Source organism: Tachysurus fulvidraco, chromosome 10 (genome assembly GCF_022655615.1).
Source record: "Tachysurus fulvidraco isolate hzauxx_2018 chromosome 10, HZAU_PFXX_2.0, whole genome shotgun sequence".
NCBI lineage: Eukaryota > Metazoa > Chordata > Actinopteri > Siluriformes > Bagridae > Tachysurus > Tachysurus fulvidraco.
This window is the reverse complement of record NC_062527.1, coordinates 2,046,878-2,073,619: the sequence shown is the minus strand read 5'-3', so window position 1 is coordinate 2,073,619 and position 26,742 is coordinate 2,046,878. Positions and strand designations below refer to the sequence as shown.

General features: G+C 41.4%; 1 protein-coding gene across 3 annotated transcripts; it reads right to left on the bottom strand.

The window, feature by feature from the left end:
* Positions 1 to 364: 364 nt before the first annotated feature.
* Positions 365 to 24,616, bottom strand: morc2 (MORC family CW-type zinc finger 2). 3 transcript variants are annotated; one of them, XM_027140918.2, is made up of 27 exons: positions 24,479 to 24,616; positions 23,375 to 23,536; positions 18,739 to 18,792; positions 18,612 to 18,646; positions 18,427 to 18,495; positions 18,242 to 18,332; positions 17,960 to 18,068; positions 16,797 to 16,956; positions 16,597 to 16,708; positions 15,654 to 15,779; positions 14,476 to 14,555; positions 14,306 to 14,388; positions 13,041 to 13,126; positions 9,044 to 9,184; positions 8,010 to 8,164; positions 6,978 to 7,106; positions 6,772 to 6,877; positions 6,482 to 6,614; positions 5,932 to 6,018; positions 5,455 to 5,745; positions 5,074 to 5,340; positions 4,893 to 4,953; positions 4,660 to 4,798; positions 2,993 to 3,169; positions 2,267 to 2,360; positions 1,901 to 2,089; positions 365 to 1,147 (listed from the first exon to the last, which is right to left on the bottom strand). In XM_027140918.2, the coding sequence occupies exons 2-27, from the start codon at positions 23,440 to 23,442 to the stop codon at positions 1,079 to 1,081; spliced, it is 3,111 nt and encodes a 1,036-aa protein (XP_026996719.1). In that variant the 5' UTR covers positions 23,443 to 23,536; positions 24,479 to 24,616; the 3' UTR covers positions 365 to 1,078. The 3 variants fall into 3 exon arrangements, with proteins under 3 accessions (XP_026996719.1, XP_026996717.1, XP_026996718.1); XM_027140916.2 differs by having other exon boundaries at positions 24,365 to 24,520; XM_027140917.2 differs by lacking the exon at positions 24,479 to 24,616 and adding an exon at positions 24,265 to 24,472.
* Positions 24,617 to 26,742: the final 2,126 nt, after the last annotated feature.

Here is a 26,742-nt window from a genome sequence, read left to right as displayed (position 1 = left end):
CAACCCATCACAGGGCACACACACTACAGACAATTTCCCAGAGATGCCAATCAACCTACCATGCATGTCTTTGGACCCAGGGGAGGAAACCAGAGTACCCGGAGGAAACCCCCGAGGCACGGGGAGAACATGCAAACTCTACACACACGAGGCGGAGGTGGGAATCGAACCCCCGACCCTGGAGGTGTGAGGCGAACGTGCTAACCACTAAGCCACCGTGAGGTTTAGATCCACTTCATGTAGTAAAAAGGCCTTCAGGCTTCACACGTATTATGATGAATTATAAATGATATATAACGATTTAGACAATACACGTATTATACCGTACGTTAATACCTCAGAAGGGAAACAACAGGACACTTCATAAACATCTTAACTTTTATTGTAACATCGGAACATTTTCTTAAAAGTGTTTAAAAAATATACTTATATATAAAGACGTGACTAAATGCCATGAACCACGGGGAAAATCGTTCTGCGCTTAATCAGAACGAACAAAATAAACAGCATCGGGCCTTACGCTAATACTTGCAAAACACAGGAAACCTACAGGAACCAAAAAAAGCGAGCAGGGTTTAACATTAATGTTACAGCCACCTAGTAGCCGAAGTGACGTCTTCGTGATGGTAGATTTTTTCCGCCTTTTCTTTAACGCTGCAAGGTCATACTGATACACTGGTAGGGTTTATTTATTTATTTATTTATTTATTTGGGAGCTAGAAATAAAATACTCAATGACTCGGATATGTATGAAAATAAAGAGACGGAGAGTCTGATGTTCTTTGTAAAGTAAATGATGCAAAGTGAATTAGTTCCTTTGATCAAAGCTCATAATCTATGCATCATAACTGAATCATCTAGGGGACAGAAGAGTGTGAAGGAATCGTGTCATAATTGCAGGGAAAATACCGCCTGCACGTCTCTAACTCCAGACCGGAAGTGGGAGACACATAACGGAAATGCTGTTACTTCTCGTCAGATAACAGAAGGTCTAAAATAAATGAGTGATATAGAGGAACGATTAAGAAATCAGATTTTGAGAGAATCTACGAAGAAATGCTCAGAATGCTGAAGTGTTTCACTCTCCCTTAGTAACCAGATCCTCGATGTAGGCATCCAGCTCGTCATCGCTGCTGATCTCAATGTCCTAGAAAAAACATCCGTATCAGTTATCAGACATCAGTCATATAGAGGAACACGCATGAATAATGAGATGTCCAATAGACCTATTGACAGGTCCAGTAAAGACCTATTTACTGATATTAAAGGTGGGGTGCATGATGTTTGAGAAATGCTTCAGAAAACTAAACAAAACAATAGCCAATGAGCAGAAAGGGGCGTGTCTTGGGGCAGTGGTGGATCAACTGGTTAAGGCTCTGGGTTGTTGACTGGAGGATCGGGGTTCAAGGCCCAGCACAGCCAAGCTGCCACTGCTGGGCTCTTGAGCAAGGCCCCCACAACCCTCCCTGCTCCAGGGGCGCTGTATCATAGCTGCTCCTGCACTCTGACCCCAACCTCCTTAGTTGGGGTATGTGACATTAGCGGATACCTGCCGTTACCTCTGCCTCGGGTTCTAGGTGTCGAACGTCGTCTTACAACACAGTACTACAAAAACACATCTGTATTACCATAGTATTACTCATTGTGTTCATCTATTCATAAAAATATCCCCTCGGCCAGCCGCCCCAGCAGGTTCCGCCATAATAGTCGCCTGGGTTACGTACGTATGTGTGGGGCGGAGCTATCAATACAGGGGTGACACCCATTTGGTTTAGGGGCGTGTTTGTTTTATTGATTTCAAATGTCAACATTGGCTTTCAAACATCGTGCACTGCTCCTTTAATTCATATTAAAATGAACTTCATTTAATCGTGTGTGTGTGTGTGTGAGAGCGTCAGACCTCCTGGACTTTCTGCAGCAGTGCGACTATATTCGTTCTGAGTTTGCGTAGTTTTTCTTCAGACTCTCGGAGCTTCGTCTCCGCTCCGCTGCTCTTTTCCTCCACGGCCCGAGCTCGAGATTCAGCACGGCTCTGGTACGAGTTACACAGTTTTTGCAGCCCTGCCTCGTACTGCTGAAAATACTCTTTCTGCGAATGAATACATGCACATCTTGCTTTAGTTAATGCCCGAACGCCGCGCGTGTTAGCGCGCAGACGTTATTATATCTAGGGCACTACGAGAACGCACAGATGTTGGACTCCCTGTTAATACTGATTAAATGAATGCAGAAAAACTAAGCCCCGCAACAGTAAAACTGTACTTACGATGGGGAAAGCCACAAGGTCTTCAGCACTCATAGTGTTGACAGAATCTTTTGGGATTCGGAAATCAGGTGGGAAAAAGTACCGCAGCAACGTCCTGGAATGAACACAGACGTAACGGTTAATCCGAAACAAATAGGGATACTTATCTGAGTACTTTATTAGGAACGCTGTATTAATAAACCTTTGCTCTAAAAACAGCTTCGATTACTCGTGACACGGATTTAACAAGATGTTGGAAACATTCCTTTTAGATTCAGGTCCGTGTTGACGTTACTGGGCCTTAAACGATTCACGTTCTACCACATCGCCAAGGTGATTCATCTCCAATGACTGGGAAGACTTAATGAATAACACTGAGCTCGTTGTCTTGCCGTGATGCGTCGTAATGCTGGAAGTAGCCATTAGAAGATGAGTGCATGAAGGTGGCACATGATCGTCTACAGTACTTAGTATAAACAGGCCCAAAAGTATGCCAAGAATATATTCAACATACCATGACACCACCTCCACCACCTCCACGAGGCAGCTCGGCTCTACCGTCTGTGTGCGATTCATTAGATTAGTCAACGTTTTTTTTTTTTTATCTGTATGATTTTGTGTTCGCCGTTCGGCTTAGGCGTACAGGTGTTCCTAATAAAGTGGCTAAATGTATGTTACCAGATACACACACACACACACACACACACACACACACACACACACACACACACACACACACACACACACCTCATCATAGTGACAAGGCCTTCTGTTGTTTCTCTGCTTGGGCCACTCTGGGTCGTATCAGGCTCTGCTGCAGTGGGCGGAGTCACAGAACGCACCGGTCCCTGATTGGTGTCTGGACTATGAGACTCCGGTGAAGCAGGACGCATGAGACGGACGTCCTCGCTGCCTTTAAACACCCTTAGCAAAAAAATAAAAATAGAGTGTAGTTTAAACAATAGACCATCATATAAAGTACAACAGTAAATCGTGACACTCTACAGTGACGTGTTTAAACGAATCTATTTCTACATTCGATGAAATCATTTGTGGAAGTTTTTTTAAAAGCATAACATTTATAAGGCACAAAAAATTTACCCATAAAGTATTCTGTATATTGTTAATTAATAAACATTTATTATTTACAAATTAAAAATGCGAAGGTCGCTGTGAAACACCTAAACTGGTCCCGGTGAAACTCGTTGGTTATCTTAAGTCACATGATATTGTAGAATTACGCTGTCACATGATCACAATATAAAGGCGAGAGATGCTAAAGAGAACATCTAAATAAACAGAATCATGAAGAACAAAAAGTTTGGTTATAACAGTGATCCCTCGTTTATGGCGGTTAATGGGGACCGGAACCCCTCGCGATAGGTGAGGCCCTACAGTAAGTTTGACCTTTTCACTGATGGTCATCATCTTCCTCTTCCTCTTGGGCTCACTAGAGGAATCTTTCGCAGAGGCACGGCGCTTAGGAGGCATCGTAAGGGCTTAACGAAAAGTTAATCTCGAACACGATACGCGAGACACAGTTGACGGCGTGAACGAGAGTGGCGAGATACGACAAGGGAAGAAGCTGGGAGAGGATGCGATGATGCGCAGCCAATCAGCTCGGATCTCGCGTCGGGAACCGATCACGTGCCTCGTCCGAGTGCCCGTGGGTATGTACAAAGCCTCTGAGAGAGTTTCTCTCTTTGTCTGGCATCCTGGGAAACCGTTTTTATTTTTATTTTTCGATGAATAGTTTTGAAAAATCAGCGATGCGCCGAGGCCGCGAAACTTGAACCGCGAAACGGCGAAGGATTACTGTATACCTGTATATATAACAGGGGCAGTTGTGGCCCAACTGGTTAAGGCTCTGGGTTGTTTATCAGAGGATCGGGGTTCAAGGCCCAGCACAGCCAAGCTGCACCTGCTGGACCCTTGAGCAAGGCCCTCAACCCTCCCTGCTCCAGGGGCGCTGTATCATAGGGGTATGTGAAGAAAAGAATTCCACTGTGCTGTAATGTATATGTGGTAATAATAGAGGCTTCTATGTCTGTTCTATACCACATCGTACTGAACACCAACTCGATCATTAATAAAATCAGTTCACCAAAAAGTTGCCTCATGAAAATACCCACAGCCCATATGGAGTTTGGGGAGTTTAGAGACTTGGCAAACTCATGGATAAAAGTTTCTCTGGGTAATAAGACCAAAACTATTTTTTTTTTTTTTTGCCAAGGAACAAGGCACGAGGTTTGACAGAATCTCACCTTGAGAACACCCGAGTTGTAGAACAGTTAAAGGACAGAAGAATGCTAAAGCTCTATTCGATATATTGTTAAACCTCCCCACGTCCGATCGGTGAAAAAACACAAAACATGCCACACAGTGAGTAAGTATTCATGCATGGGTGTCGGTACCAGCGGTCTCGTGGCGTGTTCATGGGGACGTAATCGAACTTTACTTTCCAGCGCACGCTCTCTTTTCCCGTTTCTACCGCCGTCACGCGGCCAGTGAACCACTCTCCGTTGACCTTCGCCTCCACCTGTAAGCCTTTATCTGTGAAACACACGTACGTGATGCAAGTCTGCCGCTGACAAGTTTTTGAGCTACATGTATTTGGATTTATTTGTATTATAGAAAGTCCAGGTACCTTTATGTGCATTTTTCAGTGCACCTTGTTTTAGATCTTCTTCTGTGCTATTGCTGACTCGCTAAAAAAAAAAAAGATGACTCGTGATTCATTTTTATGCAATATTTTTGCATTGTGCTTATATAACATTATTATTATTATTAATAAATAAATAATTAATATAGTAAAATAATTAACATACCTCTGTGTTATTAGCTTGTTTGTTGGGCAGAACCTTCTTCTCTACCGTTCCCTTGCCACGAGGCTGAGCAGGTGCCATTTTGGATTTCTTAGGTTGTGGCTCCTCTTCTTCTTCTTCATCACTCTCTTCTTCTTCTTCTTCCTCCTCTTGCTCGACCTCCTCTTCCTCTTCACTTTCCTCCTCTTCAGCGTCTTTCTGTGCTTTACCCTTCTTGGCACTTCCTCTCTTGCTGGCTGATGCTTGCCTGGTCTCCTTTGTGGAAGATGGCTAGAACCGTTTACAGATAAATCATTCGAATTTTTCTTTTAAACTTTCAAGGCCCGACATTTATTCCGACTCGCCGTCGATTGCTTGTTAATCTTGATGTTTGTTCATACTCACCGTTGTACTGCGTGTCTGAGTTACGCTCCTGCGAGCTGGTGCTTTCGCGGATGGAGTTGTGGGCACGGACTTGGCGGTGGCTTTCGATGATTTGGGAGTTGGGATGGAGGCTGCTTTGGCTTTGGCTGGAATGGTAGCAGCTGGTGGAGTTCTACTTGGACGTGAAGGTCCTGTAGATTTCTGAGATGGAGTTTTAGGTGCAGCTGACTGACTGACAGCATTTCTGACCGCCGCGGGAAGCGGAGGTGAACGAGGACGAGCTGACGCGCGCTGTGATGACCGAACGGCATGCTAACAGGAAAAAAAAACAACAACGTACAATCCTGTCTCTTCTTTCCACCGATTCATATATACAAACTCACACACACACACACACACACACACACACACACACACACACACACACACACACACACACACTTCTTTTGTATGAGCTTGTTAGGCCCTTCTGTGTTGAACCATACACAGGGAGGTTACCTGAGGTGCACGCTCATCAACATTCTTCGCAGTGACCTCTAGTGGGAGCTGTTTTATATCTGCTGCCGACTTAACAGTTGTGGTTTTCTGTAAAGGAAAGTAATGTAATGAGACAACAACTTAAATTAAAAGCAATTTATATATATATATATATATATAAAAAACAGCAATGGGGGCATGGTGGCTTAGTGGTTAGCACATTCGCCTCACACCTCCAGGGTTGGGGGTTCGATTCCCACCTCCACCTTGTGTGTGTGGAGTTTGCATGTTCTCCCCGTGCCTCGGGGGTTTCCTCCGGGTACTCCGGTTTCCTCCCCCGGTCCAAAGACATGCATGGTAGGTTGATTGGCATCTCTGGAAAATTGTCCGTAGTGTGTGTGAGTGAATGAGAGTGTGTGTGTGCCCTGTGATGGGTTGGCACTCCGTCCAGGGTGTATCCTGCCTCGATGCCCGATGACGCCTGAGATAGGCACAGGCTCCCCGTGACCCGAGAAGTTCGGATAAGCGGTAGTAAATGGATGAATGAATGAACGAACGAAAATCGCAATACCTGTAGAGCCTCCAATTTCTCCTGTTGCTGGCGAATTTTTTCAGAGAGCTCTTTTTGTTTGTCTTCTGAAGTTTTTGTGTCTTTCTTTAAAACACCGACTGGTAAATTTTGCTTCTGCTCAGGGGCATCACACCTGAGAGTCCAAAAAAAAAGAAAAGTGTGAGAAAGAGTGAAAAAAAAAAGAGTTTATTTTAAACACAAATAACAAAATTTCATTTACAAATAATATGAGAAAGAGGTCATTAACATCTAAAATCTCAGTCAAACCCTTTTGTTTTTCATTTCTGTACCTGTCTTGAGTTCCATCGGGGTTCATGAGACAGACCCAGCTATCTGGGTATCGCTTATCCACAGCGTCCATCTGGAATGGCAACGTACGCCACTTCAGACATTTATCTGAGAGAATTAAAAAAAAAAAAAAAAAAAAAGAGGTCGTGTGAGTTAATACATAAAGAACACCATCGTCGGGCCGTTATCGATGGGCGTGTGCTCCTACCGCACTGTATCGTCACGGGAATCTCCATGGCTCTGCGCCGACGGAACCTGAGATCGTTTGAAGGTGAAGCGTTCCAGTTGGCCGACAGGTAGCCAAACTCATCCCAGAACTTCACTATGCCTTTCTGAGCTGTTAGAGTAAATTTAGAATTTACAGTAAATTAAAAAATATTTAGCAATTCATAAGTAGAAAAAGTGTATATATCGGATAAGACTAGGGTTGCAAAATTCCTGGAAACTTTCCATGGGAATTAAATGGGAATTAAAAAAAAAAAAATACAGAGTTGCTTATAACAAGGAACTTAAATGTGCTTAAATTGCAGCATAATTGTGTTTAAAACGACAAGATTTAATGCAGTTTAAGTTAAATTTATACCCTGCATTAATCGGTCACTTGCACACAGCACACTGCTTACTGGAAGGCCATTGAGGCCAAACCCCCTGCATGTACTTACATTCTTCCATAACATCCACAGTAACACTTTATTTTAGGGTCATTTAACTAGTTGCTCATTAGCATGAATATTAATAGAATATTGGCTGTTTATTAGCACTTATTAAGCCCATATTAATGCCTTATTCTGCATTACATTATTCTACATACTTAATCGTACCCAATACCTAAACTTAATAACTACCTTACTGATTAGAACAGATTACAGCGATCATAGGGAAATACGTTTATTACAGTTATTAAGTTTATGATGTTTATTACAAGCATAATAATGTTTATTATGCTTTTGTGTCACTCGATGAAAGAATCGATTAAAGTTCTACTTACAATTAAATCGGTCATGACGTCATGTTTAAGATGTGTATTACCTTGCATGCGTGTCTGCTTATGACCAAACTAAATGTTTATTTATGTTTGTATATGATATAGTTTAGATACATTTCCTTATATTTCCAAATAATTCACATAAATTCCCGTAAGGTTTCCAATTTGGAATATTTTCAAAATTCCCCCAGATTAAGTTCCTGTGGAAAGTTTCCGCCCCTTTGCGAACCTAGATAAGACCTCCCCCATGCTCACCTATACCGATGTCCTTCCAGTACTGGGCAAGATATTCTCCCATAGCTCTGAGTAAATGTCTGTACTCCTTTGCATCTGCAAAATCTTGCTTGTTATGCGTTGGCTCTAATACAAGATAGGGAACATCTACCACTCCTACGACTCCTCCACATGCCCTGAAATATTCACAAACATAGCAATCGATGTCCTTCCTCAACACAAGACAATGACATGAACATCGTTTAGATATATATGAAGATTTTGCACTGAAGTCTGAAAACTGAAGTGCACTGAAGTCTAAAAATGACTTACAACCAAATGAGCTAAACGGAGGAGAACTGATAAAGCACCTCGAATATGTGCTGAAACGAAGTCAAGACTAGGGCTGGGCGATACGGCTGATAACTGTATCACGATATCAGTGTTTCGTATCGGTCGATATCGATAATTATTGATATTTTTTATGACCCATTTAAAATAAGGACCAGGAGAAAAATATATTACATTTAAACATTTTTATTGTAAACTTAACCTTCTTCTGATCAGAATCCCCTCAGTTATTAAGACAGAAATGTCAACAAGCAGGAAACCTCAAATAATTATAATGTAAAAAACTGCCGTACCGGCGATCTGACGTTTCCTTTTATTTACAATTTGCTCGCTCGCTGCGGCTCATTTCCTGCTCATCAGTCGCCGGTTATTGAAGAGGAATCCAGCAGACCGGCACGAGACGACGATGTGGCGCAACCAAATTTGATACCGTTACATGATTGGCTGTTAGCGTGCCACTCCCTACGTTGCTAGGTTAAAAGAGAGCGAGCGCCTTTGTTAATGCAACCAAACTTGCTTCGCGACCCGTTTTCTTCCGATGAAGAATAAAAAATATCGAACACATTTCTTACTGATATCGATCACGTGTCTATAGCGATACATATCGTTATCATTTTATCGCCCAGCCCTAGTCAAGATTATAAGACGAGTGTAATCACTTTGAATTATCACTACTGCGCATGATAGAAATCTTGCGTGTGTTACAAATCCACTGGAATACTCACATCCCCCCATCCAGCTGTGGCCCGGTCTTCTCATACATCTTAATGAGTCGACTGCAGTTATAGATAAACATGCCGTCTTGGTCTCGCCTTTCGATGTTCACACCAAAGATGAAATTCAACTCTTTGGGCTCCTTCAGTGCCCTGCCACATGAAGATCAGAGTGTTAATCAGATGTTTCTTGTTCGCTTCTTACCTTCAACACCTTGTGAAAGTGACCAAAGGTTCGCAACCTTTAAAAAAAAGACCCTAACGCATCAACACTTGTCCTCTTTCTGACGCTGGCAAACGTAGGTCGCATCTTGAACACGGCACGGTTTCTCCTGATTTTAATGAGGTAATACTAACAACTACAGGTGTAACGATTGAGAAAGAGCATGATAAAGGGTCACTGTAGGTAGTCCGTCGGTTAAAGGACTTTCTTTCGAGAAGCAGCAACATTTTGCTCACAGCAAATGTGGCTTCAGTGTAGCTCATGTGCTCTGCAAAGTGTCTGATCGATTCTCATCCTGCATACTAGATACTGTAGGTGGCAGCAACAGCAATTATAATCCTCGTTATCAGGATGTCAACGTTATCAAGGAGTCCTTCTGATGACTCTTATACATGACTTTCATATGCTCCAAAATGTAAGAAAGTGGTCATGTATATAACCGTCTCTATGATTGACGAGCTCCCAGTTAAGGGGGGTTTTTACATCTGGTCACTTCCTGCGTTTTCTGTGATCAGATAGCTATCCGACGGTAAAAAGACCGGGTCTAAACGCCCTCCGAAACGTTTTCGAGACGGATATAAATCCGAGAGTTCGAACCCCTTCAGGAGGTGGTCTGGGACGCGTTTCAGATGAAACTGGACAGGTGTAAATGAACGTGGTTGTTCAAGCCACATACGTCAGCGCTAAACTCCTCCCAAACGGAAGTACGTCACTCGCAAGTGACTCGCGAGTCGCGCATCGCGTCAGAAACAAACATGTTTTCCCACTAGCGCTGGCTCCGATCTTTCACCCAGGCGTCTCATTGGGTCTTAAAATGCGGCGAAAATGCAGTAAACAGTAAATGCTGTTTTTTGTAACAACCGCACACACCAAAGCGTGTTGTTTCAATTACCCCGGAAATTATGGAATAAAAACACTGTCAATAATAATCGTACGTCATTCAAAGCATGTGTGTGTAAATTTTAATTTTGCGGAGTCGGATCCCAAAATCTACGGCCACGACGGTTTACAGATACGAGATTTTGTGTTTGTTCAAATACAACTCCAAAATGTACGACTATGACAGTTTACACACACAACGCTTGTTTTCACAACACCTCTTTTTCACACACTCTTTCTCACACTGTGAAACAACTGTCATTCAGGAAACACTTCAACTAGCACTTCTTTCCTTATCTTTTGCATTAAAAAAAAAACAAAACAAACAAAAAACCACCTTTGACACTTTTTCATTGTAACTTTGAACAAATGTTTTAAACTCATGGTATCTTAAGTCTGTAACCTAGTGAACCAGCATTAATGTATTCAATGTTAGAGATTTGAGCACTTATGTACGTCGCTCTGGATAAGGGCGTCTGCCAAATGCTGTAAATGTAAATGTAAACTGTCAAAAATACGTCATCACGTTCACAGGCATTACTATCCGAGGGAAGATGAATCGATTCCACGAAGTGCGCATGCGTCCCGCCCTCTTTTAAACCACTGGCGCCGAGATGGCGGATCAGCAGCCGAGCGCTCGCTCGTCGTCAGTGTTGTATAAAGTATCAGAAAGCGATACTTGAGTAAAAGTACGAGTATCGTACTAGAAAAAGACTTCGGTAGAAGTGAAAGTCGCCTTTTAGAATATTACTCAAGTAAAAGTCTTAAAGTATCTGATATTTACTGTACTTAAGTATCAAAAGTTATTTTCTGATATTTAATGTACTTAAGTATTTGAAGTAAAAGTAAAAAGTAAAATTTCAGGGATTTTCTGTAGGTATAAGATCAGGGACGGTTCTAGGATTTCATCTTTAGGGGGGTTTTATCCCTCAGTGAGAATTTAAAACAAGAAGAGTTTTATATTATATATTATATGACTACATAGTAAGCCAAAAGTTATGCTATTATTAAATGGCAAAAGTGGACACCAAAATTTTATGCATGATGTAATGATGTCAGTCTTGAATCAGGTCAGTTCATGTATGTGTGCATTCTCTACAAACAGTGTGTCCGATGAATGACGTCATTAATAAACTAATATTCACAAGACAAAGACCAAATCAATAAATGTTATTTTTATTTAGTATTGTATGGAATGTTTGCATTAATATTTTGTTTGTGCTACAACTCTGGTAATAAGAATAGTGACATTTCACTGCTTTTTGTTGCCGTATTCGCAGCTTTCCGATTAACGGTATACCTTAACGCCTCCAGCTCTGACTGCGCGTACCTGTACCCGTACAGCGTGCGGAGCGTAATGCAATCTAGGAGCAGTGATTCACCAAACCTCCATTATTACAGTCACACACAATTCTTCTGATTTTATTTTGTAGTAACGAAGACGCTTAGTGGAAATATAACGGAGTAAAAGTGTACATTTTATCTAGGAAATGTAGTGGAGGAAAAGTGAAAGTTTAAATAGCGAAGTAAAGTACAGATACGTGACATTTCTACCTAAGTACGGTAACAAAGTATTTTTACTCCGTCACATTACGACGCTGCTCGTCGTCTCAGGTAAGTTGGTTGTTCCTTCCGAATTCGGACATGTTTAAGGGTTAGTTATCGCTAATAACAGAGAGGAGTAATGTTACAGAGATAGGTTAACTATAGTAAGTAAGATTAGCTCTCAGAGTAAGGTTACATTAGGTGCTTAAAGAATACAGATGTTTAGGAGGTCATCACTGCAGTCTGTAGCGTGATGAGATACATAAAAGAGCCTACATAAAAGTATTAGCAATTTTAAGTGTTAACTTACTAACAGCTGTGTACATGCACTGGAATACACAGGTCATGCAATATAAGTGTTCACTGCTTAAGTGTTAAAGTCATACTTTATTGTTTATCAGGTTCCATTAGGTGACATCTTGCACTCAGCCCAGAATCTGGTGTCGATGTTGACCGACATCTGATGTGTTGGACATCAGAAAATGGGGAACAGGTCCAATATTAGTGGACAGTCAGCACAAGAAAGAAGGTCCAAGTCAAATGGGCAGTCAGTGCAGCAGGGTGTGAGGGGTGTGTGTGTGTGTGTGTGTCTTTTATGTAGGCCTATCTCATCACGCTACAGACTGCAGTGATGACCTCCTAAACAGCTGTATTCTTTAAGCACCTAATGTAACTTTACTCAGAGAGCTAATCTTACTTACTATAGTTAACCTGTCTCTGTAACATTACTCCTCTCTGTTATTAGTGATAACTAACGCTTAAACATGTCCGAATTTGGAAGGAAAAACCGACTTACCTGAGACGACGAGCGAGCGCTCGGCAGCTGATCCGCCATCTCGGCGCCGGTGGTTTAAAAGAGGGCGGGGCGCATGCGCACTCCGTGGAATCGATTCATCTTCGCTCGGATAGTAATGCCTGTGAATGTGATGACGTATTTTTGACAGTTGTTTCACAGTATGAGAAAGAGTGTGTGAAAAAGAGATGTTGTGAAAACAAGCGTTTTGTGTACGAACTGTCATAGTTGTACATTTTGGAGTTGTATTTGAACAAACACGCAAAATCTCGTATCTATAAACCGGCGTGGCCGTAGATTTTGGGATCCGACTCCGCAAAAATAAAATTTACACACAAATGCTTTGAATTACGTACGTCGATTCTCCGAGATGCGTTTATGTGGCCTGATGTAAACGGTACGGTTTTAACAGATCAGATAACTATCGGATCAGAGACAACACATGAAGTGACCGGGTGTAAAAAAGGCCCTGTGTCAGGTGACTTGACATGTCGTCCGGGACTTTTAACAGTTTACAATCGAGTAAACTCGTGCCAGTGTTTGTGTGTGTGTGTGTTTATATGCAGTACTTCTGTTTAGAACCATGAATAGCTTGTTTTCGATTCGCTTCTGCACGCAGTGCCACGGCTGAATCCTGTGCTTTTCTCAACGCAGCCTGAAAAGAATCGAGACAGCAAGAAATTAACATCTGAATCTGTATAAACAAACTAAAACATTAAAACTGTAAAGAAACCGTAAGCGGCCGATATACAGTACACCATATAACCAAAAGTCGGTGGACACCTGACCAAGACACCCATACGTAGTTCTTCGCTAAACTGTTGCTACAAAGTTGGAACACACGTGTGTATAGGTGATGTTTTTGTATAATGTATAGGGCTGGGTGGTAAAACGATAACGATATATATCGCGATAGACATGTGATATGAATAAAAAAGTGTTCGATAAGACGTTCGATATTTTTTATTCTTCGTCGTAAGAAAACAGGTCGCGAAGCAAGTTCGGTTGCATTAACAAAGGCACTCGCTTGCTGGTAACCTAGCAACGTAGGGAGTGACACGCTAACAGCCAATCATGTAATGGTATCACGTTTGGTTGCGCCATATCGTCGTCTCGTGCCGGTCTGCTGGATTCCTCTTCGGTAACCGGCGACTGATGAGCGGAAAATGAGCCGCAGCGAGCGAGGAAATTGTAACGTCAGATCACCGGTACGGCAGTTTTTGAGACTTATGTTTACATCATAATTATTTGATTTTTCCTGGTTGTTGACATTTCTGTCTTAATAACTGAGGGGATTCTGATCAGAGGAAGGTTAAGTTTAAAATGTAATATATTTTTCTCCTGGTCCTTATTTTAAATGGGTCATAAAAAATATCAATAATTATCGATATCGACCGATACGAAACACTGATATCGTGATACAGTTTTCAGCCGTATCGCCCGGCCCTAATAAAGATTTCATTTCACTACAACTATAAAAGGCCCAAACCTGTTCCAGTATGACAATGACCCTGTGCGCAAGAAGAACTTGAGTGTTCTGCACAGAGCTCTGAACTCATCCCCACTAAACACGTTTGGGATGAACTAGAACACTGACTGAAACCCCAGACCTGATCTCATTAACACTCTTGTGGCTGAATGAACACGAATCCTCACAACACTCCAACATCTGTTGTAAAGTCTTTCCAGATGAACGCAGGTTATTATAAAAGAAGGAAAGGACGAGCGATGCCGTGTTAAAGCCCATACACATTTGGGTGTCTGTGTTCACGTTTTTAGGTCATATAGTGTGTCCAACATGGGTAATGTGTAACAGATGGTTGTGAGTTCTCACCCTGGCTTCTTTAGATAAATCATTTCCAAGTTTCAATTCCAGAGCACGAGCTTTACTCTCTGCTTCTTTGGCCTTCTCCTCCGCTTTAGAATAAAAAAAAAAAAAGCAGACAGGTTGGTCTCATCATCAGTACCCACTTGTTAAGAGTAGGTATGGTTAAACGTACTCACCGAGTTTAGCAAGGTGATCGGCTTTTTTTACTTCTTGCTCTGCACGTGTTTTAAAGCGTGTTGACGTGTATTTATACATCCTGTAATAAAGCAAACACTATCAGAGAACAGCTCTACTCAGGGATGAACATCCAATAGTGAACATCTAACAAAACCATAAAAAGCTTCACTGGTACCAGATCAAGGTTGATATATATTTATCAATTAAATTTATCCTGTGGACATAAACACTGTCACTAACACTAATACCCCTTTTCCACCGGAAAGAACCGGGTGCTGGTTCAGAGCTAGCGCTGGTGCTGGTTCAGAGTCGGTTCCACTGGCGAACCTTCTAAGAACCGTTTGCTTTTCCGTCGGTTAGAGAGCGTCACAGCGCCGAGTCTGACGTCACTGTATACGTGTCACGTTACACAGCGACATTAGCGCAGCAGCGACAAAAACACAACATCAACAATGGCGGATGTTACTTTACTGTTAATGCTCATGGCTTTGTGAACCTTCATAAACATCCAAACGCGGTGAATCCGACGTGTACGTGCGGCTCCGTGTAATCTGTATAAACGGAGGTTGTAATCGATAAAGTACATAACGTTATTTTATCATTAACACAGAAAAAAGTTCGCCTTAGCATGTAGCTACCTACTATCATGTGTGCTGATAATGTATCATATCGCTGTAAAGTAAAAGTGTATTAAACATTAGTATACTTAAGGTACATTATCAAATGCACTAACAGTAGCCCCGCCCACAGCTCCTGACGCGAGCGGTTCTTAAGTCTAGACCAGCAACGTTTTGGTGCTACTTAAGAACCACTTTTCCTGGTTCAGAGCCGGTGCTTTGGCGGTCGAAACAGAAAGAACTGGTTCTAAATTAGGCTCCGAACCTGCACTCAAACTGCCTCGGTGGAAAAGGGGCAATTTGATGTTTCACCTCACTTAACCAGCTGGAAGGTAACTCTGTAAAACACCTACAACTCCAAGTCGACACCATGAAGAGGAAAAAAAATCGAATAATTGGGATTCCTTTTGCTTATCTATTTCGTTTGCTTGTCATTTAGCTTTAAAGCAAGAGATGAACTTTCTATGACCACATACATACACACACAACATTTTTGTTAAATTACAATTTGTATATCCATGTACGATGCTGTGTGTGTGTGTGTGTGTGTGTGTGTGTACCTAGGATTGTATAAGCAGCAAGAGAGCCTCTTGGTCCTGACTTTGTGTCCCTGAATAAAGATTCTCATCCTAGGATCGATGTAGAGAACGGCTGCATAGGCACGAAACGACCGCCTTTCAGGCTTCCTGTTCCAAAAACAAACGATTTAGGGAAAATGTCATATTGCAATTATTGAGGTCAATATCGCGATTGCGATATGCGATATAATAAACAAATGGTATCATGAGTGAACTTGCTTGGTTCTCAAGGAAAATGCACACACAGATTACTGATAATGCTGAAATTTGTGTTTCTAAACTCAAACTAGCAACAACAACAAACAAATGCAAAACGTTTTCAAATTAAAATATTTACATATCTGTAATTTTTTTCGTCAACAATAATGCATGTTAATTTAGTCTTAGTCAGCGCTTTTGGACAGCGGTGCAGTCTCGTCGTCGTCTCGTCTTAGTCATGAAATAAAAGGTTGTTGACGGACGTATTTCGTCCCGTCTCGTCTGACGTTATTAACACTACATATAACAGAGGTAGAATTTTTTCTGGCCACCAGTTCAGAGTCCGTCTGCTCGGCATCCATCTTCACCCGTTCCGCGCTGCACACCGGAAAAAGTCACATGACCATACGCGCCACACGTGCCACTGCCTAAACTGAAACTCACTGGTCTTTTTTAAAAAAATTTTATAATTAGCGGATAGCGGTGTAGCGTATGAAATAGGCAAACAGCATTCAGAGAGAATGGGTTGTCATGTCCACACATGCATTTATTTATTATTTATTTATTTCATAAAATCACAGCATTTTGCGTCATATAATCGCACAGGCTTGATATCGCGATTGCGATATGATTAATCGTGCGGCACTACTTATAAGTATATATAAAAAAAAAGGACATAAAGAAAGAGAAACTTAGATGAGGTTAGGATGGTGTCTGAAATACTCACACTCCCTCTACAGGTGTCCCTGCCATCAGGATATCTTGGTGATCGGTCTGCACATCCAACTCGGGCTCTCTGTTGTCCATAAGTTTCAGGTTATAAACTACGACCAGTGTCCCTAAAAATGCACACGGACGTTTTAACAGACTTGCACGTTTTCGGGGTCGTACGACTTTATGAGAACTTTGTGAGTTTAGAAGTCATACCGCTGGCTCCCTCGATTTTTTTGAACTGCTGAAAGAGCTGCTCTTCACTCTTGAAAGGTGAGTATTTGAAAATGAGCTCCGTCTCGATCGCGTATTTTTCCGGGTCTTGAGTAAGAGGCTGCTGGGTCTTCAGATCCCAACTGGGCAGCGGAACGATAACCTGGAAGCATGCAAATATGTGATGGCAGGAAATGTTTTTTAAAGTGTGATATATAACAAACACAGGGTATTTCTCATGTTTTGTAACTGACCAATTAAAATAACATTGTTCCATCTAATTCTTCATATTTAAGTAAATGGGAACGGAACCTAATGCTTTACATTTAAAGGTGCGGTCTCCGTTGTTTGAAAGCCAATGTTGACATTTGAAATCACCAAAACAAACACACCCCTAACCCAAATGGGTCCCACCACTGTATCGATAGCTCCGCCCACATGTACATACGTAACCCAGGTGACTGACGGAAAGAAACGTGTCTTTATCATAGCTGAAGGGAAGAACAATACGATTGTAGACAAACAAACAAGCAAAAATGCCACACAAGCATAATGATGTAAAGGACAAAGGCATATATTAGTTCTGTGTAACAAAGCAAAACCAACGTTACTCACCTATCGAGAAGGAAAAAAGCGCCTCGGCGTCTTAAGTAAAGTCGGCCACATATTCACAGGTCGGAGTTTCCCGAGTCGATAACTCCTGAGCTAAACGCTGTTACTACACAAAACGCGGTTGTAGCTGCCTCTCTACATTACTACGATAGAAAAGAGGTGTTATTTGTGTAGTAATAGCGTTTAGCTCAGGAGTTATTGACTCGGGAAACTCCAACCTGTGAATATGTGGCCGACTTCCTGCTCCTTCAGTTCTCTCCAGCGCTGGAAAGCTGATCCTATATTAACACGTCCTACTTCTTGTCCTTATCGTAAGTCTTTCTTCTCTTTCTTTCTTTGTTTTTATCCTCCATGTCGATGTTAAAACCGCTTTCTGCTAACGTCACACACGCGCACCGAACGCTCTCTCTGCCGCATATCGACAAGACACGCCTCTTTCCGCTCATCGGCTGCACGTCGGTTTTGTTCTTGTGATGCATTTCTTAAACAACAGAGACCCCACCTTTAACTAAAAACAGCAACATTAGGTGAATAAAGCACAAACGATTCCTCACCTCGTCCAGTCCTTCCTCTTCGTGAAACGTTCGGGACAAAAATAAACACGTCAATTTGTCGTCTTTCTTCGTAAACAGGATGAAGTCTTTGCCGATACGCATCGACCCCCTAAAAAAACAACAATAAAAGAAATACGACTGAAAAAAAAAATCATGGGGGGAGAAAGCTTATATTTATATAATTGTGTAAATACAAAGCTTTAGAGAACATTTCTGAGAGACTTTTCTTTCATAAGAACTCAATGAATTATCCAAGTATCCATCGTATCCAAGGGCACTTACGACTTAAGGCCGTTTCCGTACTGGCCGATGTGTGTGGACTCGGGAAACCTCTTGCTGGATTTGCCAAACTGAATGACATGCGTGGCCTCGCCTACGAAAAGAAGACAGACTTTCTTCCTTAGAACTTAAGAACCATGTTGTGTGTCTACTGTAAAAGTTAAAGTATAAAATAAAAATGTACTAACTCGGGTCCATTCCGGTCCCATCGTCCAAGAAACAAAGCATGAAGCCCCCGCGAAGGTCTGGTCTTTTCTCTGAGTTTCCAAGACAATAAATGATGAACTTAATTGATTACAGTAATTGACTTAAAATACTTTGTCCGTGCTAAAAACATCTCAATATAGTCAAGTGATGTCGAATTGCTCGGTACCTGTATAGATGTCGATCCTTGTAGCGTTCGCATCTCTGTAGATGAAACACGACAATGAGATTTTTACATCATTTATTTATTTATTTAACGATGTTTATTACATATAAATAAGAAAGGAAGAAGATACCTCGAATTATCTACAAGCTCAGCCAGAGCGCCGAATAGAAACTCGTGTGTTGTCCTGTTGTGAAATACGACATAAGATCAAAAGAAAATACTACCGATATTAAAATACATATGAAGGGAGAGAGAGGGAGACACGGTGGCTTAGTGGTTAGCACGTTCGCCTCACACCTCCAGGGTCGGGGGTTCGATTCCCGCCTCTGCCTTGTGTGTGTGGAGTTTGCATGTTCTCCCCGTGCCTCGGGGGGTTTCCTCCGGGTACTCCGGTTTCCTCCCCCGCTCCAAAGACATGCATGGTAGGTTGATTGGCATCTCTGGGAAAAATTGTCCGTAGTGTGTGAGTGTGTGTGTGAATGAGAGTGTGTGTGTGTGCCCTGCGATGGGTTGGCACTCCGTCCAGGGTGTATCCTGCCTCGATGCCCGATGACACCTGATATAGGCACAGGCTCCCCGTGACCCGAGAAGTCGGATAAGCGGTAGAAAATGAATGAATGAATGAATGAATGAAGAGGAAGACGACGACACGCACCCTTAAATATTTGGGTGTTTGGATCAGTAATTTCATTCTGATCTATCAGCTAACTGAAGGACACTTCAGTAATATTTCAGTAGTGAAATGAGGCGAATTATTGGATTAACAGGAAATGTGCAATATGCATCAAAACCAAATTAGACAGGTGCAAAAATTTAGGCACCCTTGCTAATTTTGTTGATTTCAATACCTGGAACTACTTAGCGCCGATTAATCGGGACACACGATCGGTTTGGTGGCTCGTTAAGCCTTGAACCTCACAGACAGGTGCATCCGATCATGAGAAAAGGTATTTAAGGTGGCCGATTGCAAGTCGCCGTTCTCTTTGACTCTCCTCTGAAGAACGGCAACACGGAGGCCTCAAAACAACTCTCAAATGACCTGAAAACGAAGATCGTTCAACCTTATGGTTTAGGGCAGGGGTATTCAATTAAAATTCAAAGATGTCCAGTTACTAAAATTTCCTCCCAGCAAAGGTCCTAATCTTATATTGTCACATAAAATAGTGTACCCTCATGTTAATAAAATCAATAACGCACATGTGATGATGTCGCTTTGTAGAAGCCAACATTCTGTTTTCCTATTTAAGCTTAGACAAAAATTTATCAACAGTAACTACTCCTAGGCCTTTCGAGCCACCTGCACCAATTTCAGATTTTTCGTAGACCCTAGACTGAAGTTTGTTGCTATTACTTTACTAAGCGATCTGAGTACCGGTACTTCCGGTACCGTGTCTCAAAGTGGCCTTTTTTCCCCATAGACTCCCATTATAAACTTTAGAGGTTTATAACTCGGCAAGCTTTCGAACTCTCTACACCAAACTCGGCCAGATCCTTTAGGGTGAGACTCTGAACAAAGGTTTAAACTGGTGTACCGACTGGCCTTTCGGTTGTCCTGCAGCCCCGCCCTCAAAATATGCAAAATCGAAAAACTTTTTACAACATGGACATGTGAGATATCAAAACACTCAGAACAATGAGGGGAACTTCCTCACGGGTATTCTGATGACGTCACATGAAAACAAAAAACATTAGCCCAACATGGACATGTGGCATATCAAAACACTCAGCCCAAGGAGCGGAATTGCATCACAGGCTTTCGGATGACGTCACATGCTCGTCTCCACTTGCCTCCAAATGTTTTGTCACCCTAGTGCTACACTAGAGTTCACAAGTTTTATGACCACTTGCCTCCAAAAGTAACACTGACCCTTATGTTCACTCGCCTCCAAAAAGCACCGGCCTTTGGGAATACATGCCTCTTCAAAGCCAACATCAAAGTTTGTTGCGACGAACTATATAAATCTAGTTTATTGTTAAATTTCAAGTGTTTTCAAAGTCAAGTGTTTTCAAAGAGCTTTTGGAATAAGGTGCTTTTAATCTTTAAGAAAAAAATGAAACAGAAGACTTTTGAGCTGCAACTTTTTTTTTTAAACATTAACTACATTAATAACACGGGAACCTTTAGGCAAAAGAACATTTCAGGTAAAATAGAACAGGGCAGAATTTTACTGAATAAAAGAAAAGTGCAAAGCTTTGAGCAGCTCCCTTTTTTCTTCTCCTTTCCACCTCTCCTTACTCCCTTTCCATCTTCCGTTCCTACTGAGAGAAATGGACATGTAACTGTCCTGCCAGCAGTTTGAATCTTAATTGTCCTGCCAGCGTAATTAGGTGCATTACTGCCACCTTCTGCTCTGGAGTATAGAACAGAAACAATCTGTTTTTGGCTTGGCTTTTGATGACGCTCCTGTCGTAATAACTAGATTAACTGAGCATGAACGAAAGATTTATCTTTTTATTAATATCAAAGAGCTTATATAATCTTATAATATTAGATTATAATAAGGAGATGCTTAATACGATAATATTAGAATTTTAACGGGTCTGGGCAGACCCGTCACTCGGTCCGGATCCGGACCACGGTCCGCCATTTTGTCATGCCCGGTTTAGGGGAAGGCAGCAAAAAGTTATGGCAGAGATATAAGCCGTCATAAACAGCCCACAGACCACCTCCAAAGATCTACAACCTCAACTTGTTGCAGATGGTGTTAATGTGCATCGTTCAACAATTCAACGCACTTTGCACAAGGTGAAGCTGTACGGGAGAGCGATGCGAAAGAAGCCTTTTCTGCAAACGCACATTTGGACGAGCCGGCTTCGTTTTGGAATAAGGTGCTGTAGAACGATGAAACAGAGATTGAGTTATTTGGTCGTAACAAGGGGCTTCATGCATGGCAGCAAAAGAACACAGCATTCCAAGAAAAACACTTGCTACCCACAGTAACATTTGGTAAAGGTTCCATCGTGCTGTGGGGCCGTGTGGCCAGTGCCGGTACTGGGAATCTGGTTAAAGTTGAGTGTCGCGTGGATTCCAGTCAATATCAGCAGATTGTTGAGAATAATGTTGAGGAATCGGTCACAAAGTTCAAGTTACGCCAGGGCTGGGGATATCTCAACAAGACAACGACCCAAAACACTGCTCAAAATCTACCGGGGCATTTACGCAGAGGAACAAGTACAATGTCCTGGAGTCGCCATCCCAGTCCCCACACCTCAATATCATTGAACATCTGTAAGGTGATTTGAAGCGGGCCGTCCGTGCTCGGCAACCATCAAACCTAACTGAACCGGAGATGTTCTGTAAGGAGGAACGGTCCAAAATACATCCATCCAGAATCCAGACAGTCGTTACAGGCCGAAGGAAGCATCTAGAGGCTGTTATTTCTCCTAAAGGAGTATCTACTAAATATTGATGTGATTTTTCTGTTGGGGTGCCCAAATTTATGCACCTGTCTATTTTGGTTTTGATGCATATTGCGCATTTGTTTCATAAAGTTTCTCCTGTTGGTAAATAAAAGCTACCAAGTCTTTAAATGAGCTCTTGAGTGGTGCAACTAATCTGTCCACAGGGGTTGCAAGCCAGCGACTTCCTGCCGTCAGGAAGGGCATCCGGCGTAAAACGTGCCAAATGTAATCGCGTGAATCGTCGACGGGAACGATGCCGAGGATCGAGTTACGTGGAAACGGACGATTCGCCGTGACCCCGCCGGGAAAAGCCGAAAGTAGAAGAAGAGGTGGTGCAAACCGTAGCCCACCGCGTTACTCTGATATTGCATAACGAAGGCCGGCACACGATGCCTACCAGAACATATGTAAAGCCAGCAATCATACCAACATGAATAACACACATGCAGGAAAGCGTTAACTGCCGTCTTCTTCGTACGTGAGCTCACAGATGCCCAGGACTGGCTAATGTCACTCAGAGAGTAAATCCCTCCCACACAGAAGGCATGATCAATTTTGTTCTGGCATTGGCATTGCATCATCAGGAGTCTCGTGGTAAATACTTCTCTGCGATGCCACATAAGCCCCGTTCACACTGCAGGTAAAAGTGGCCCAAATCTGATTTTTTTTTCGGGGTCAAGTGACCAGGTCAGACTTCTTCAGGAGTAGTGTGAACACTCAAATCTGGCCCAGATCTGATTTTTTTTTCTTCAAATCAGATTCAGACCACTTCCATATGTGGTCCTGATTCAGACCTAAATCTGATTTTTTCCAACGTGGCCGCAGTGTGAACAACCCGAGGCGGATTTGATGCGACCGGAAATTTTCAAAACACCGCGACTCTGTGCTGCCATTACACAAACATTTAGAAAGAAATGCGAAAACGCTTACTTCCTCCATAACCTCGCCAACTTTAGCGCGACGGCGTGCTGCGTGTGACGTCATCGTTATTGTTCGTTTGCGCATGCGGGTGAGTTCGAAACAGCAAACGGTTCACACTGGTATCTGATATAGGCCACATTTTAAAAGGTAATCTGAACAGCCAAACAAAAAAAATCAGATCTGAGCAAAATATCCGAATTGAGCGTTAAGTCTTGCAGTGTGAACGTGGCCATATGTACCTGTCCTATGCCATGTCTAGTGACATAACATGTAGAACGGTTTTCAGCTTCAGTGAATCACCTCATCGGTTTATAAAGGTTTTTTCCTGAATCATCACCAACAACAGCACCCATACCGATGCATTGCACAGTGATTGCTATTCAGTGATTGTTGAGTGGAAGGAAAAAAAACACTCAATTTCTCACGCTCACAAAGATACTTACGAGTTTGTGTGCAGGTATTCAAAGGTGAGCTGAGCACGGTTTAAGCTGCTGTAATTTGAATAAGCCATCGTCTCGAACGGATAACGGAGGTGAATGCTCTTGTTCACGTCTTTTCTTTACATACATTTGAAGTGATGTTCCTCAGCAGCGGTTCTGTAGCACCTACGACAGACGGCAGAAAGAAAAAAGCACGTTTTACGAAGGACTACGGAGATCGTTAACGGCACAGTTTCAGTTTTCTCCTTTCGCTATTTATATCTAGAAGGTCTACCTATCTCCGTATAAACGGCCTATTTACAGTATTTATGCTGCGGCTCTTGACCGATCTGTTGTATATGCACCGCTTGTATACCATCCTTCACTTTGGTGTACTGATGATATGCTTCACACGGTCACACTGTTAAAACATCCAGCCTGGTGTTAGAGGTGACAATGAGCTCAGCTTGCTTTTCCATAGCTGGACACCAGTGAGATATGGTGTGTGCATTCTGTCTAACCTTCCATGATGATCAGGATGAATGAAGTGTGTGTGTGTGCACTTCTGAGTGTGTGTGTTTCTCTGTGCGTATGTGTGTGTGTGTCTCTGTTTTTCTATGTGTGTTCCTCTGTGTCTGTGCCTGTGTGTGTCTGTGCCTGTGTGTGTTATCTCTGTGTGTGTTATCTGTGTGTGTGTGTGTGTGTGTGTGTTCATGTCCCCCACACTGACACAGTTAGCTGCTGCACTGTACACACCTTCTGGGCGCAACACAAGCTACTACATGCAGCAGGGCCCCAGTTTAACAGCCCCTACATCATTAACGTTATTATAGCCCAAATGCCCAGACACACACATTACAGCCACTCCATAAGGAGCCCCCCGTTCTGCCCCCACATGGTGTGTCTTTGCTAACCCTAGTAGTGATGCCATGTCCTCAGCTGCTAGCTCGCTAACAGGCGCTAACTACTATCACTCTTCTATTCATGTCCACTCGATATCGCAAACCATTTAACCTTCCAGTGATTGTCGTTAGTTGTTTGTATCCGGTCTGTTTCTGCTTGTCAGGAGCTGCTGCTGTTTATTCCGTGTCCCCGGTGCATAAGACCGAGAAGGCCGCGAAAATTTACCTCACGAGCTTCTGTTCCTTGTCCTGCGCAAACACACTCCAGAGCGTTCATGTAAGCCCCGCCCCTTTACCGACGGGCAGCCAATCGCAAAGCGCACTGTCCATTCCTGCACATTGGATTCGCGAATCTGTCTGTCAATCCGATAAGAAGGGACCAGTTTTCATGGCGGAATTGCGCGTGGCATTGAAGAGAAAAGGCGAGGTTTGTATTTTCCTGGTAAATAAGTCGAGTGTGCGTGTCTGGGGTTAGTGTTAGGGTTAGTGTTAGGGTTAGTGTTAGTGTTAGGGTTAGTGTTAGGGTTAGTGTCATAATTAAATTATGATTTAAATGATTGAAACTGCTTACATTATAGACGTGTTTAGGTCTTTTCCTCAAAGTCGTTATTCTGCACATGTCTGTTAGGACGAGGGAGATGATGATTCCATGTGATGAAGGTTAGGTTTATTACAGTGTTTACAATTTATTACAGTGTTTACAATTTATTAGTGTTTACAGTGTTTACAATTTATTACAGTGTTTACACTTTATTAGTGTTTACAACTTATTACAGTGTTTACTCTTTATTACAGTGTTTACAATTTATTACAGTGTTTACTCTTTATTACAGTGTTTACAATTTATTACAGTGTTTACAATTTATTACAGTGCTTACAGTGTTTACAATTTATTACAGTGTTTACAATTTATTACAGTGTTTACACTTTATTAGTGTTTACAGTTTATTACAGTTTTTACTCTTTATTACAGTGTTTACAATTTATTACAGTGTTTAAAATTTATTAATGTTTAGTGTTTACACTTTATTAGTGTTTACACTTTGTTACAGTGTTTACAGTTTATTACAGTGTTTAGTGTTTATTACAGTGTTTAGTGTTTATTACAGTGTTTACAGTTTATTACAGTGTTTACAGTTTATTAGTGTTTAGTCTTTATTACAGTGTTTACTCTTTATTACATTGTTTACTCTTTATTAGTGTTTACAGTTTATTAGTGTTTAGTCTTTATTACAGTGTTTACTCTTTATTACATTGTTTAGTCTTTATTACAGTGTTTAGTGTTTACTCTTTGTTACAGTGTTTACAGTTTATGACAGTGTTTATAGTTTACAGTTTATTCTCCAGTGTTTAGTGTTTGCAGTTTATTCTCCAGTACAGCAGTGTTTACAGATTACAGTGTTTACAGTTTATTAGTGTTTACTGTTTACACTTTATTAGTGTTTACTGTTTACACTTTATTACAGTGCTTAGTCTTTATTACAGTGTTTACAGTGTTTACAGTTTATTAATGTTTACAGTTTACAGTGTTTACAGATTATTCTCCAGTACAACAAATTTTACTGTTTACAGATTATTCTCCAGTGTTTACAATTTACAGTTTATTCTCTAGTGTTTACAGTGTTTACAGTTTATTCTCCAGTACAGAAGGGTTTACAGATTACAGTGTTTACAGTTTATTAGTGTTTACAGTTTATTAGTGTTTACAGTGTTTACAGTTTACACTTTATTACAGATTATTCTCCAGTGTTTAGTGTTCACTATTTACAGTTTATTCTGTAGTGTTTACAGTGTTTAAAGTTCATTACAATGTTTACAGTTTATTCTCCAGTACAAGAGTTTACAGTTTATTCTCTTTAATGATGATGTTAGGTCCATAAGTTGTTGTTATTAAGGTTGACGGCTGTGCTGGAGACATTAATGTTGACTTTTCGCCTCTCCTAATGATCCTTGGGTTATCTAGTTAAGGTCAGTATTACTAGTTGACCTTAACGATGGAGGCTGCTGTAATTAATGCAGTTACTACAGAACCTTCAATTAAAGCTTGGACTTTATACCTGTTTATAATGTTTTGAAACATGCTGTTCATATGGAAGCCCTAAGGGGCCGTACATTATTATTATTATTTTTATTATTATTATTTTTATTATTATTATTTTTATTATTATTATTATATTACTATTATTACTATTACTCTAATTATTACTATTATTATTATATTATACTACTATTATTACCATTACTCCAATTATTACTATTATTATTATTATATTACTATTACTATTATTACCTTTTTATTTTATTTTTGTGTGATTTTTCTCACAAATTTTTCTGTGCACAATTATTATTTTTATTTTTATTGAGGCAGCAGAACAATTTCTGCAATCCCACAGCATCATGGATGAACCAATTCTTCACTTTGTAGACATTTTCAGTGATTGACAACTTTCACATTAGTGTCTGACATTTGAAAAGGAGGCTTTATGTCTA

Bases quoted from the DNA above. Each gene is read 5' to 3' on its own strand.
- morc2 (XM_027140918.2), bottom strand. From the start codon at position 23,442: ATGGCTTATTCAAATTACAGCAGCTTAAACCGTGCTCAGCTCACCTTT. The intron at 18,496-18,611 runs GTACCGAGCAAT...TTGGAAACTCAG, and splicing joins AAGGATCGACATCTATACAG to AGAAAAGACCAGACCTTCGC. The intron at 14,389-14,475 runs GTGAGTACGTTT...TTTATTCTAAAG, and splicing joins CGATCACCTTGCTAAACTCG to CGGAGGAGAAGGCCAAAGAA.